General features: G+C 42.0%; 1 protein-coding gene across 7 annotated transcripts in view; it reads right to left on the minus strand.

Annotated features, from left to right (window-relative positions):
• Positions 1 to 3,107: 3,107 nt before the first annotated feature.
• Positions 3,108 to 15,028, minus strand: part of carmil3 (capping protein regulator and myosin 1 linker 3) — a 90,033-nt gene continuing 78,112 nt past the window's right edge. For 4 of the 7 annotated variants that reach the window (XM_075483811.1, XM_075483815.1, XM_075483816.1 and 1 more), the window contains 8 exons: positions 12,643 to 12,762; positions 11,677 to 11,845; positions 9,774 to 10,155; positions 8,044 to 8,147; positions 7,744 to 7,957; positions 7,466 to 7,537; positions 7,029 to 7,145; positions 3,108 to 3,843 (listed from right to left, as the gene is read on the minus strand). In XM_075483811.1, the coding sequence (XP_075339926.1) occupies positions 3,803 to 3,843; positions 7,029 to 7,145; positions 7,466 to 7,537; positions 7,744 to 7,957; positions 8,044 to 8,147; positions 9,774 to 10,155; positions 11,677 to 11,845; positions 12,643 to 12,762 (1,219 nt within the window). In that variant the 3' untranslated portion in view covers positions 3,108 to 3,802. The remainder of the gene's footprint in view (positions 3,844 to 7,028; positions 7,146 to 7,465; positions 7,538 to 7,743; positions 7,958 to 8,043; positions 8,148 to 9,773; positions 10,156 to 11,676; positions 11,846 to 12,642; positions 12,763 to 15,028) is intronic. The other 3 variants (XM_075483812.1, XM_075483813.1, XM_075483814.1) reach the window with 3 other exon arrangements.

A 15,028-nucleotide genomic window follows, 5' to 3' on the forward strand; every position in this document is an offset into this window, starting at 1 on the left:
ATCCCAACATGATTTTCAACAATGAACCAGAGGGCTGTTTGTCCCTCCAGTGCATCTGTCTGTGTTGCAAATGCAACCAGGGCTCCCCTACTTTCATTGCCGCCGGAGAGCGCTTCGAACTGTTTGGTCTGATTCTGAATATCTTTCCTCTGCTGTCAGACACAGACTGTCTTTGACTTCGCATAGTTTGGAACGTGAAGTTCGGAAGTTCAAATGTGTATTCAGGGGAAACCTGTGTAAAGCTTTAAAAACAAAAAGGACTTTTAGAATGTATTCCTTGTGGGAATCCAGTGGAGGGATGTTAAAGCTGGTGGAAGGCTCACTGTACCAGTCGGAGTATTGCTGACAAGTCAAGTTGACTGGCTGCAAAAGCTCAACCTTGAAGTAATAAATGTTGATATGACTGTCTTCATATCAGTAATTGAGAGGATGGACTTTAGCCTGGCATTATTCTTAAAAAAGCAACTTTTCAGCACCGTGTTTAGCAATTCAAATTGAATTGAATTTTTCAACAGAACATTACACAAAACTTCCCGGCATGCGCATGGAGATTGGAGGTCAGAGGCGCTAAGGAAGACCAAAAACAACCACCTGTGCTGTCATTTAGTTTGAGACATTTGTTTGCTTTCCACCATTTCCTATCCTGAAGGTATATTAGAATGGCTGTTACAGGTGTGGACTCCGCTGGATTTAAAGACATGTGAATTTGAGTATTATTGTACAGTATTTGTGGAAGATGAAGCCTAAAGGAAACATATACAAAACAAACAAGAAGGGCCCCCAAAATAGATCCCTGAGGTACCCCGTGAGTGGATGCAGCCAAAGAGGAGACGGATTATCTTTTAAAAGGGAGGTAAAGCACTGCAGGACAATATCCTGGATGCCAGCCTTGTAGCAGAGCTGATTCTGTGATCTGACAAGCCTTGATACCTGATTGGAATTCCTCTGAAACATTCTTGTTGTCCAAAAAGGAAAGAGGCTGAGTACAAACCTTTTATTTTTGTTCTTTCTCCCTAATTTTGAGCAAAAATGGGGGTTTGGAATTGGGTTGAAAATTGTTCAGGTCAGATTTGTCAATGTTGGTGCTTTTTATGATGCTACAAAATGCTACGACAAACCCAATGAGCCACCGCTTTCAAGGTGCTTATCTCTGAGTCATATAAATCAGCCAGCCTTTGCAGTCCACTACTCAAAATTATCATATATGAGCTGAACAAAACGAGAATAGAACAGGATTCCAGTTCACTTACTTTAAAGTCAACACATCAGGTTCTATTAAGAATTGTGGATGAGGTTACAAGGTTATGAACACTGTATGTCTTCATGCAGATAAGCAACTGCTTAGGTGTTTCTGAGAGGATTATTTCCACAATGCATGCTTTGAAATGACAGCACCTTACTACAAAGACAACATTTTGAGACAGACACTAAGCTCAAGTTTTTTTCTGTCAGGTATCATATATCCAAACACAGAAGCCCTTCTTGACACCATACGTAGGGGGAAGCATATCATGTCAGGCTGCATTACCTGCCTTTGTGCTGCTCAGTTGGTGCACAGTGAAGCATGCTGGCCCGTATCAACTCATTACCAGCCTTCCAGTGTTTATGCAGTGAGTCAAATGGCTTGCTGCTGACCCATCTGCTGGGCCTGCACACGCGCAATATACTCCTCTCTACAAACACAGTGGACAGGAGGTTACAGAAATGCAGATAAGCGAGCGTGGATTTCACACCATCCGATGTACATCAATATGAATGAATGAATGAATGAATAAATGAATAAACACCCTCTCACACATACACACAATAGAGTTTTATTAAGTGGCTCATTATGTTTATGCTTGGACTGTGTAGGTTTACATATACAGGGATGAAACGCTGAGCTGAGCATATGGTGTGTGGAACATGAGCCCTATGAGTGTGTGTGGAAAGATAAAGAGGGAATTAACCAAGCTTACCTGGAGACGCTGAGAATGTGAACGCTACACCCCTGGCTGTGATCTGTCCTGCCAGTGTGGGAGATCAGGTGACTGCATGGAGGGAATAAGGAGCTTCCCATTGTCACCAGACAAACCTGGATGCCATTGTCTGGAAAACGCCGACAAACTGTCAAAGCCTGAGCTCGCTCGTATGCAGAGAGTCCAAGCAACGCATGTTAATCTTCAAGTCACATGCTAAAGACAGGAATATGAAATTAAAGGCATGTTTACGGTGTCAAGAAATGCTGATCCAGCTCAGTCTCCAGTAGACCTATCATCCTCTCTGCAAATTTCAACATCAGAACAACTGTGTAATCATGTTTATTTGAGCTTCATTAACGGTGATCAGTGTTAATTTTTAGCAATATGTTTGTGGAACAGTGAGTTAGTGGTAGTGAGTTTCAGGCTGGCGGATCACACAATCTCTGCTGCCACCTGCTGCAAAGAGGCAGTAACACTCAGAATTAGTCAGTAGTACAACGAATGTTACATTACCCCAACTATATTTGGTGAATATATAACAATGCTGGATATTAGGTTTCCCATGAGGTATCTGACCTCATACATTTTTAAAATTGCAATCGTTTGCTTTATTGCAGGGAGAAAATATATTAGATTACGTGCAGCAGCTTCTGAGCTTAATCATGCTTAAATACAAAGTACTGATCTTGTTATCAGATCAGTGGTCACACTCAACCTATTTTAAGGCCATGAGTTCTTTTTTTCTATGGCAAAACCTTTGAATTGTTCCATTTTGACTGCACACATTAGTTTTTAAAGGATTTATAACTGTCGAAGTGGGTTTTTAACAAATAAAAAATAATATTCCTCTGAAAATGATTAGGTACTTGAACTGGACTGAAAATGAATGAAAAGTCAATGTCCAAAGAAGAACTGTGAAGGCCCTTCAGAAAGGCTCGAGAACTACTGCCCAGTTCGAAAGTTTCTATTTTACGCTTAGTAGATTTAAGTCTGTTGTGGCATTCCTGTCATTGTCCACGGTCTTTCTCAAGGTTATGTAGTTATTCTTTAACAAAGATCCTCTATGGCAAATAGGTGTCACTGACTCTACAACATAAATATTTCCACAGGCAAATGCATGCTAATTAAACTTTAAAAACAGTCCACTTCCTTTTGTAAAGTCAATTTTATTCATTTCGATTCATAGAAGCATCTTTAGAAAATATACTCATTTGCAGGCCCGTAAAATCAGATTAAAACGACCCGCTGACGGAGATGAGCACTCTTGAACAGATGGGAAAGCCGAGTACATGGAAACCCGTCTCAATCATCAGCGCCAGCACACACCAAAAGCATACTTACAAATATCAAATGATATATTATCACAAATAAAAACATGATTGTTAACTGGCAGAGTCACCACAACGGTTAGTGCAGCTTTATATTCATCATCTACACATCTCAATAGAATAAATACAGTACAAACTCACTTTTAGTAGTCACAGATTGTCAGTAAAAGATGGGCAGGGAATGAAAAGACGCATTTCAATATTAAATGATTGCACGAAAGCATAAAGCAACAGTTCATAAGCATCCTGGAGAGACAGAGCTACTGTGTGTTTTTATGAAACTTCCCACTACGCTTGAGAAAACCATTGAGAGTGCAAGCAGCTGGAACAAAAAAACCCAGAAAAGTATACAGTACATGCATTTTCAGCGACAAATGGATGAAAAGAAGAAAAAGGAGCTCCGGTTGAATCCTTCCCAGCAGAGTTCACACAGCTTTAGAAGCTCGTCTCGCTCCAGTCCTCCACGTTGTAGTGTTCTTTCTCCAGTCGTCCCCTCCCGGTCCTCAAGTAACGTCATAATGCATCTCTGTTGCCGAGCTGGGGGCTTTCATAACCTACGGAAGAAAATGTAATTTAAGCACAAAAGTTTAAAAGCTGCAGTCATGAAATGAGAATATCAACAATGGATCCAATCCTGTGCAATACAAAAAGGAGGCTCCAATCCAAAAGCAGATGTGTGAACCCATAAAGTGATGATACAAGAATCCCAGCTTCAGTTTGTCATCTTAATTCGAAGAAAGGGTTTCGAAATGAAGATTCTGTAATCTGTAGCACTTTCTCTCTCCTCAGGGACTGAAATCAAACCATAAATAAAACGTTCATTTTCGATATGCTGGGTAGATTCCTCTCCAGGGAAGTCCGGCCCGTCATCTGGGACCCGGGGACAGCAATAGAAATATATAGTAATAGTTCCCCCTCCTTTGTGATGCTGACAGGGTTTTCCTGCAGCGGTCTTTGTGTCCTTAGTTCCGCCTCTCCATTGTACTGAGATCAGAGAACTGACTCAGCCATTGTAGAATATTCCACTCCTTTACCTGTGCACTTGTTTTGGGCCATTTGTCCGTCTGTACTGCGAAGCACCGTCCAACCAAAACAGTACATCCCCACAGGTGACCAAATTAATCTAGTCCGTCACTTGCCACATCACCAGTGAGCAAAAGTGACCCAGTGCCATCGCAGTAACTCAATGGGCCTCATGCAAGAACCGTTCGTACGCACAGATTTGTTCTTAAACCGTGCGTACGAGTGATTTAAGAAAATTTGCACATTCACCAATATTTTCGTATTTTACGTTTTCTTTCAGGTACGAACAGAATGTACGAGTGACCCAGAGCTGTCGTAGGAGTTTCGTAAAATAGTCCGCTGTTATTCAAATCAAGTTTGCTTGACTAATGGATTGTATATTTAATTACTTTGAAGCAAACATAAATAAATATATACATTATATACCCCATAATGATGCTGACATTATTCTGTTTGACTTAAATTATGCAATAATTGAAGGTTAATTTGAATCTGTATATAACAAGGTCAATGGGAAGCGTAACCAGCGGCTGACTTTCTACTTTTGGATGCCTTAGCGCGTCAGGCTCTTGGAAGAGACCGTGTAGATATCCTTGCGGAGACAGACGAATGTCTGACATCGCGATTAAGACTGCCAAGGACTGTGCTGCTGCAAATATGCAGCTTGCTAGAGCTACAACTCCAGAGAGAAACACGCCGATCAAACCCAATTCCACCACACGTCCAGGTCTTCACCACCCTTGGATTTTTGGCCACTGGAACCTTTCAGAGGGAGATTGGAGACAGATCGGGGGTGTCCCAGTCCTCTGTGAGTCGTGCGCTTCCCTTGGTCATCAAAGCTCTCATCAGTTTCCCATACACCGCTGTCCAACAAGTACAAATTAAGAGGGACTTTCATGCCGTGGCTGGACTGCCAATCATAATTGGAGCACGAGACACATATACGCCCAGAGAAGGCATGCCAGATTTGCACAATATTGCCATGAACAAGGGTCTCCTACTACCTGAACCAGCCCAGGCAGACCAGAAGGTGTGGTGCCAGAAGACCCCCCTCATGGACCACCCCATCAAATTGCCATCATGAGGCAACAACTGATTGCACGGCTTTTGTTGCAGTCATCGAGCGCCTGGCCATGGCGAGACGTTTTTTTTTTTTTTAAGCCATTTTCATATTAAACCATTTCATTTTTTTTTTAAATTATTTCGGTGACATACGAACTACAGGTGACAATAAACAGCACTCCTAATTGCTTCCCATTTCTTCGCTTTAGGTCCCGTAATTCCAATGCTGACACTGCTAAAAATGACAGATTTTCCTTTTTGGATCTCTGGAATCAGAACTTCAGTCTCAGAGCCCGTAAAGTTGTTCTTTTTGCGCCTTGATGCCGTTTTCATGACTCAACATTCAACTTTTCCTGGCACAGGAGAGAGGAAGCACAGCCTTATATGGTATAATTTTGGGCGTGGAGTATGCAAATTTACTATCCTCGTGCACGTGCCCCTTAAATACGCCATGTGGGATTCATCATTTACGCAGGTCGTTTACACACTTTTTCCGAAGTTAAGAGCGTTCGTTGAATCTGGCGTGTTCGTACGAGACCTTCGTACAAAAAGTGAGAGAAATTTAGAATAAAAATAAGAAAATGTTCTTGCATGAGGCCCATTGTGTTCTACTTGAGATGTTACACATCTTGGAACAAGATCTCTTGTATGTCAGCTTGTTCTTGCTGCCCTCAAGTGGCAAACTTAGGAATTTAGATTAAGAATTCCAGCCTTCTCTCTACCACCTATTTCTCTACAGTCACAGTTGACGTCCTCTAAAAAAAAAAAAAAAGTTGAATAGCTTACGTTTAGCCTAACATCTTAAAAGGGTGTCAAACATTGTTAAACCACAACCCAATGCACTCCCCTTGACAGAGTCAATGGAGCTCATATATTGAGTTTTCAGTGTACGCAGGAAGTTTAAAAAAAACGCGACTTTTACTCCGAATCTGAAGTCTGCTTGGGTCACAGGGGGCCACTCTGGTCTGAACTTTCAATAAAAGTGGCTTTTATGTCACCATTTCTGGCACGTCCGCCCCTCTTTTTCACGCTCACAGTGTTGAGATTCCCCGCTGCAGATTTTCAAACATACAGCTCTGTGTGACAAAAACATTTGTAAGTGCTTGCGCCATGTCGTTAAATCCCACTGAATTCCACCACCTTAGGGTTCTTTTTCAGCTCACAGAACAATTTGGTGATGAATCAGCTCAACCTGGCTGACAATTATCACAATAATGGAACCAAAGAAGAGAAAATGGCTCAATTCAAAGCACGAGCGATTAAAGTGCTCATTCAAAACCAAACAGAAACAACTAATTATTTCTCATCTGTTTGCATCCTGGCACAGGCAGTGTTGGATCCAACTACAGGCAACAATGAGACATGCATACATGGAAAATAGTCTTAATACACCTTTAAATCGTTTTAGGAACCCCTCTTTTTTTCGGCCACTTATAAAATGCCGGCACATGCATGCATGCATATGACTCACCTGTGAAAACTGCCGGAAAAATAAAGATTATGCAAATGTAAAATAAAGGAAGAAATAGATCAAATGCTTCATACATCAATAAAGGCAAAAAAAAAAAAAAAAGGGGGAAAACATCCACAAAACTTTTCTGGTTACTTAGTTGTCACACCACACGTATGAGGAGGAACTGAAACAGATACATACTGGTCCCAGCAGGGCAGTCCAGGGATCTGTTTCTGTACTGGGGGAAACAGGGCTTTTTCACAGGGAATCTGCGATCTGAAGACCTCTCCAGATCGTAGGGGATGTCCTGCTCCATGCCTAAGGAGGGGGGGGGGGGACGGCATGAGACACACCACACACACGGTGGGGTGTGGGAACACCAAAGGGGAAAAAGCAGTAACACGACACACAGCCAGCACACTCTACAGACCTGGGAGCACACATCAAGGAATGGACTCACACCGATTTCATTTGATAGAAAAGGAAATAAACAACAAAAGGAATCACGCATTTGTGAGGAGTTCTGCACAAACGCAGCAGGGTGTGCATTTGCTTCCAAGGGGCATGACTGCATGCAGACAGTGTCATCTAAAGTACAACCAAGTACATGAACAGCAGGGGTGTCGGACGTACAGTACCTATGTCAAATGAGTTGGACTTCCTGGTGTGATGCGATGTTGCTCGAAATCCATTACGGCCTCCCTCCTCATCTGAGGTTGATGGGGGGGGGAATATCATAATCCATCATTTAACTTGGCCTGCCCATCTGACTTTACTAACATCACTGACAACATACTTGAACTTTACAAGTACAACTGCTTTCTAGCTCTTAACAGTTACTTTGAAAGGAGAAGAAAACCCAGAGTCAGATACGATACATCGCTCTTTCTGAGAATCAAAGGACTTATTATGGTACCACGAGTGATGACGGCAGGATCGGAGGTCTCCACCCCAGGCCTGACAGACGCTGTTGGGCTCTTTTCCTCGGTCCCCTCGTCTTCACCCAGGAACTGAGCAGCAGGGAGACCCCTCTGGTCATTGGTCAGGTGTTCTGGAGCGGTAGATGAAGCTTTGGGCGAAGTCTTGCTCTTTTCCGGAGACGTTTTGTCCCTCGAGAGGTCTGTGCTGGGCTGATGGAGGAGCACAGGAAGTGGTTATGTGACAACAAAATGTATTTGCCTCTCCGACTTTCCTTTATTACTTGTTGTAAAAGCACCTTTCTGGGAATGAGGGGACGCTGCCCCTCTGGCCCTCGGCCTCTCGGCCTCTCTTCCTGCATTCTCTCTCTTTGGTCCTCCATCTCCATCCTCCCCGCCTCTTCTGGTGACACAAAAAACGGAGTAAACACATCTGCTCGATCGTTAATCAAACCTTTGTCCGGAATTTTCAGAGTGAAAAGGCCCGAAGCAGGTGTACACATTTTTATGTGTATGTGTGGGGGAAAACAAGCCTCGACTGAAACCCACTGTGGGGGAAAAAGACTGGAAAGTAAAAGCAAACAAAAAACCTAGAATGATGCCGTTCCCCTTCTGTGTGAAGCTGCGTGTGCTGCATTTTTAGGAGATCGAGAAATAAATACGTAATGTGCTGGCTACAGGTTGCATGTGTAAATATAAGTATACACCTTTTCTTTTCTTTCATTCTTTTTTTTTTTACATGACCAGATCAGACATCTGGCTGGCTGACAGATCTCTTAATTCCCTCTGTGTGCAGTCTGAGCCGCTCCAGAGGTTTCTCTCATTAAAAAAAGTCTAGATTTGAAAGTAACAACAGGCCTTAATAATGTCTCTCTGTAAAAGCAAACTCCCAGGAGCAGCACACCGTTGGGAATGATCCAGTCAAATCACTGACCAATCTCACACTGAAGCCCTTGTTAAATCTGGTTTTTATTAGTTTTAAATTCTTTTCCTCAACGAGACTGTGATCAGAAGCACATGACTGGGATTCAGAATTCTCCGCTGGCATCTATACATGTAGATCCAACAGCCTCTGATTAATGTCAAATTAATAGAAGTGAGAGAAGAGTTGCATTATTAAGAAAGGATGTCCTACAGTTACAGTAATGTGCAAAACTTGTGAGTCACCCCTCGTTTTTTTAGCTAGTGTCAAGAAAATAGAACATGGGTGCAGTTGTTACACAGAATATAAGACAAAAAAAAGAGTTTGTACAATCCTAATAATGTTCAAAGTCTGAGCTCCTTTATTCTCCAACAGTCTGAACCCCCTTAGACAAGCTTTCTTTAAGTAGTCTTTGGGAATAGTTCTCCAGGCTTCTTGAAGGACATCCCAAAGCTCTTCTTTGGATGTTGGCTGCTTCAAAGATGTTTCTGAGGAGGCTTCAGAGGACAGTAGCATCTCTCAGGTCCTGTGCCAGGTCTTTGGTGTTTTTTTTGTGTTTTTTTTGGTGAGAGACTGTAGGTAATAAAGTGCCTAAAGATTCAAATTGGAATTTAAAGTTTTAAAACTTTTCTTTGCCAAGATGTCTGTTACTTGTGTAGACAATGGTTCATCCCTTTACATTTGGTGGGTTTTTTTATGCTTGAGTGATTCATTGGGCAAAGTTAAGTCACCTCAACAAAAGGCATATTCCTCTGATATATACATATTCTTGTCGGGTACAAGAACAGGACTGAAAAGAGTGAAGCAGCAGCCGATGTTCAAAGAAAAATTTTGAAAGAGCTTCAGAAAGCCTGGGGAACTGTTGCTCAAGGTAACTTTTACAGACTACAAGAAAGTCTGACTGCTTGGAAGCAAAATATCAAGAAATAAGGGGTGTCTCTAGACTTTTGAAGAGAACAGTAAAAAATGTGCATGTAGACTGAGCCAAACCAGCTTCTTCCATCCTAACCTTAAAAGCATTCCAAGAAACACACACAGGAATCTTTCCTGTACTCAGCTTGTCTGGCTCACCACGCTGAAAGGGAACTTTAGTTGCTGTCGCAGTACCTAAATTCTCCTGCAGGTGTCTCTGCCTCATCACAGCCAGACTGGGCTTGGTGCTCTGTGGAGGTGGCTCTGGCCTCAACCCACAGGGCGTCACGCTGCCACCGCCGCCACTCTGCGCGTCCTCCTTCATCTCAGTGCGTGCGTCCGTCAGGGGAACAACCCTCTCCTGCCTGCCCGTCTCCATATGTCTGTCCGTCTGTTGTTTGGAGGGCACCACATGGCCGTTGCTCAGGGTATCTGTTGAGGGATCTGAGATGTCGATCGATATGTCAGCATCGATGTCAGCGTGGTCTGATGCTTTGATGTCACAATTGCTGCTGCCATCAGAGTCGTCGATTTCTGCCCCGATGCAGCTGTACACCATGCTGACCAGATCTGTGGACTGCGTGAGGACAAAAGCAACAGATAATAATTAGTCAAACCATTCAACAGACTTTTTTTTTTTTTTCTGCTGTCGATAAAGTGCCGAAGGATAAACCCCTACACATGTGGACGTATTGGTTAAAGCAAAGTCCAAATTTAAGACTTAATATCTCTGCTAAAGGTTAAAAACATTTATTTTCTCATGTGTCTATGCATGAAATCTGCACGATCTCTTTTAATTTATCTGGACTGTTGCTTGTTTTTAAATTCATTTAAATTATTTTATTTGTTTCTCTTTATATTCTGTACCTACCTATTAATGCTTCTTACACTCCCTGCTGCAATGCTTTTATTTTATGTGAAGCACTTTGAATTGTTTTGTACATGAAATGTGCTGTACAAATAAATTTGATTTGACGCTAAATTCAAGTAGACCAAAGTAGAGGAGCCCTCATTTTGCATGGGATGTCCTCAAATCCCCCCCAATGTTCTCTGAGGATCTATGGAAACCACTCTGCGAGGGTTGGAGTCGCCAAAACCCATTTGAACCCATTTGCGTGTGAAATTAAAAAAAAAAAAAAAATCATATAGTCTAAATTTCACCAAAGCTAAACAAACCAAAGACAGACACGGGCCAGAGGAAGCAGGTGGTGGGCACAGCGTGTGGCTCTGCTCCGTTTCATTTCACACGACAACACTGGAACTGAGAGAAAGACGCTCCTATACAGAAATCCAAATTACAAAACAGACCGTTAAACTTTAGCTTATTTCATTTAGTTTCCTCCTCTCATTTGGCCTACTTGAATTTAGCAGCGATATTGTGTCTTAAGTTTGGACTTTACTTTAGCCAGAAAGCTCGCCACTGGGATACACGATCTCTTCTTTCAGGAAGTCCTGCTCAAGATGGCAGCGTGAAATTTCATATAAAAGTTTCACGTAAAAGATGGCGCTGTTTAGCTGAACCGGCAGGTTCAGGTTAACAAAAAACAAGTACTTCGAGAGAAAACAAAAAAATCCCCAACTAAAACCACCAAATTTCTCTTCCAGCTTTAAAGTACAAGTATATAAAACAGCACTGTGTTTCCTTTTCGGGAAGTTCCTAAAACAACTTTAAACGTATGTGAAGACCTAAGTGCTTTTAAGCTGATGGTGCTTTGAAGCTCAGATCACAAATATCTGGAAAATTACAACATACGGTTTTGCTCGTCAAGCCTCAGCAGCTGTGAGGCATTATCTGGAAAAGACTATCGAACCACAGCCTGATGACTCACAAATTTTCTGCTCAAATTTGATAACAATAGCACAACAAAATTAATCCAAATAAGTTTAGAGAGAGGGCATGTGAAACATTAGATGAAGCTGCCCGCTATCTAACTATCTTTTTGGGGGCAAAAGGCTTTTAAGTGGACTATGTGTGCAGCACTTTGTGTGTCTGCTCCACAGATGTTAGAAGCTGCCTCCTTTCACAGAGTTTGAATTTCAGCTTTCAACTGTAATAGTTGTCTCCATATAACAGCTGTACGTTTCGATTACACTGTACCTGTCTTTGGGTGAGACAAGGGGGGCTGACAGCCCTCAACCCCTGAGCAGACACACCCTGAGTTACCCGTGGTGATGGCATGGCCCCGTTTGCCCCAGGAACAGCGCCCTCCAGCCTCACGGCATCTTTTGGGTGCTGGATCATCGAGTAGACATTCTCCGAGGCGCTGCTGGAAGATACAGAAAAAGCTCCGAGTTGAGTTCTTACCTGGGAGGCAGAAAAGCGGTCAGTAAGTGTGCAGCCACCACATAAGCATGGTCTAAATAAGCCAAACACGTATCGTCCTCATTATTTTTCCTACATGCCACCAGCTTGCATTACATTGCAGTTCATGAAAGAGTGACGGCCCAGATGCTTCTACACCTCCCACACACTGTGCTGCTGTTACAAGGAAAAATACAGAAGAAGACTCCAGCCAAGGGACCCATCAATCTGCGGGTGAATCATCACAAAAACACGGTCGACTGCTTTCAAAAAGATGAAAACTCATTGGGGCTGGCCTTCAGATGTCAACCCTTCCAGCTGTAAAACTTGGCCTCCGTGTTATGTGTTTTTCTTGTTTAACAGCAGCATTGTTAAGCAGCAGCGGTGCATCTGCGACGCGAGACATACTTTCCCTCCGATTTGTTCGCCTTTGTAGTTTAATGGTCATGTCTGCCAGTGTGCGCCAGCTGAGTGTCCTCTATCTTGTGCGGAGGCATTTTTGAAAATAAGTTTTCCAACTTGTGCTTTTTTTTTTCTTTTTTTTTTAAGCTTGGCGCAACAGAAAAAAATGATAACAGCAGACGGTGGAGTTGCTTTAATCTAACAGCCATAAATTCAAAATAAATGAAAACAGATGGACACGAAGAAATTTGTTAATGCCCAGCTCTGGGTTCATTTAGCAGCCACCTGATTCACCGGGTCTGAGCAGTTAAATATTATTTGAACTCCCTCCTTCGCTCAGCTCCTGTGCTGCTCACTCACTCTGAGTCCTGATTGGAGACGCTGGAGTTGCGGTTCTTGCGGAAGCCGGAGAAGATGGACAACACGCTGCGCCTTTTCTTCCGCCTCAGTGATTGGGTCTGATGGAGGGATGACAACTGACTAAAAGGGAAAGAAAGAGGCAGAACAGGGATGAGGTTATTGGTTTAAATAGGAACGATACAATGCACTATGTTTAAAGTCAGATGGCAGTTCTTGTGGGATTGTGCCTGTATTCTATACAAGTCACTATCACAGGCTGACCCCTGTGTTGACGACAGGCTACACTGTATGAACTGCATGTAGGAGGTACTGATGGTGTCCTATATTTGAGAGCGAAGTAAGCTATGCTGCTTTAATGTTCTTTTTCTGGTTGGCAATATACTTCTGTGTGTATAAAGCACACTCTGCCATTGTCCTGTACTTAGAAACCCATGAGAGGTTATCTACCATTTCCAAGTGGCAAGGCAAGGCAAGGCATCTTTATTTATATAGCGCATTTCATACAACAGGCAACTCAATGTGCTTTACATAAAGACAAGGCGTTTAAAAGAACAGCATAGAGCAGCATAAAAACAAGCAATTTAAAGAGAACAAAAAATAGAATAAAAATTAAAACACACAGTTAAAAGCAATCAAAGAAGAGGGGAAAAAATAAAAATATAAAACAATTATGGTACAAATTATAATCGCTCTCCATTTTTGACCAGAATATTTCAAACCATGATGAATGCCCTTGAGCTATAACACGGCAATTAAAACGAGCTGATCAAAGCCAGCTTCCAGAGGATGGGAACATGTCAAAATATGACATCACCGTCACAGCTGTCAGGTGGAGGAACACCAGCAGTTAATCTGAGGTTTACTTTCATGTGAATAAAGGACATTTAAAACACACATACAGTACATATGTTCTGTCTCTGGTCAAGCCTTTCCCCTTCTAGAATGTTGCATTATGGGTAACCTGGTTGCAAAGTGTTTGTTGACATAGCTGATGTCAAGATATAAGTTTTTTTTAAGTACTAAACCATCGTGTTTGTGTCTTCAAATGAAAATAAAGACTACTATACTAGAGTTTTGTCCTGTTAAAAAAAAAAAAAAAGACCTTATTTAGCAATCCTGCTGTTGTTTCTCTGGAGGAGCCCATTTGTTCTTTTAAAAAACTCCATCCTCCTACATCATCAGTCGTGTATCACAACTTCAATTTCATTTTAATTACAACATTAAAAATGGTTTTAATGAATTCACTTCAACAAAGTTTAATAACTTTTCTTAAATTTCTTTTGTGAAATTGACTCCTGAAGATTCAGGCGATTTTGCGGCCGATTACGAGCAGATGCGCCAGCGTATTCAATTCTTTTTCTTCAAAAGCTACGTGTTTTTGGGGGGGGTAAGAGTTTTCTGGATTATTTTAAGGAGGTTGGACTGTAGATAAACTGAGAGCAGACCAATATTAGCTTTATAATTGAGATTACATCAATGTCTGAGTCTATGGGAGGGAAAAGCAGAGCACGCAATGTGCAGTGGTGTGTGAGGTTTTTAAGGTTTGAAATCAACCTCAGAGCCCCATGGTAGACCGCATCCAAAGCATTTAAGCATTTCAAAGACACAGGCAGGTAAATTATACTGCCATAATCCAGCACGGATAAAAGTGGTGGCAACAAATATCCCTTTGGCCTAAACACAGACGAGACTTGATTCTCATCAAACCAACTTTAACTTCAGTTTTTTTTTTTTTTAAATCCTAATGTGAGAAGCAAGATAATTGCCAAGCAGGATTCCTATGTATTGGAATTAGGAAACTAACTCAATCTCATGGCCCTATGAGTAATACTGCAGGATTCAGGAGCCTGTGCAGCATTAAGAAGTTGCTGAAGCTTACAGTGGGCATGATGAGGTGTACAATATATCACTGTATCATCAGCATCAAATTTAATTTAAAGAAGTGGTCCCAGAACTGAGCCTTGAGGAACACCCTTGGTTACACTGAGGTAGCTAGAAGTAATAACTTCTATCTGTACACACTGAGATCATTTTCAAAGCTCAAATCTTAGTTTGGTAAACAAAGCAAAATTCAAAAACAGTTCTTCACATTGTGAAAAAATGGCTTTTATTTTACGTTAGCAGAGCGCTATCATCTCACACATTAAACACGTGCAGTGATGACATCGTTATGCAATCACCTGACGAACGTCTCCACTACATTTAGGGGTTGGTTGCTAACTGTGTGTCTGTGCTGCTGAAAAACCCCCCAAAAAAACCCATTTGAAATCTCAAAAACTGTCAGTAACTGAAACAGTAACGGTTCAGGCCATACGTGAGGTCAGGTGATAATCTGAGGCTCCATCTCCATGGTGACTACTTTTGCATACAAGTATATATGTGAATG

This window comes from Odontesthes bonariensis, chromosome 14, assembly GCF_027942865.1.
Source record: "Odontesthes bonariensis isolate fOdoBon6 chromosome 14, fOdoBon6.hap1, whole genome shotgun sequence".
Classification (NCBI taxonomy): Eukaryota; Metazoa; Chordata; class Actinopteri; order Atheriniformes; family Atherinopsidae; genus Odontesthes; species Odontesthes bonariensis.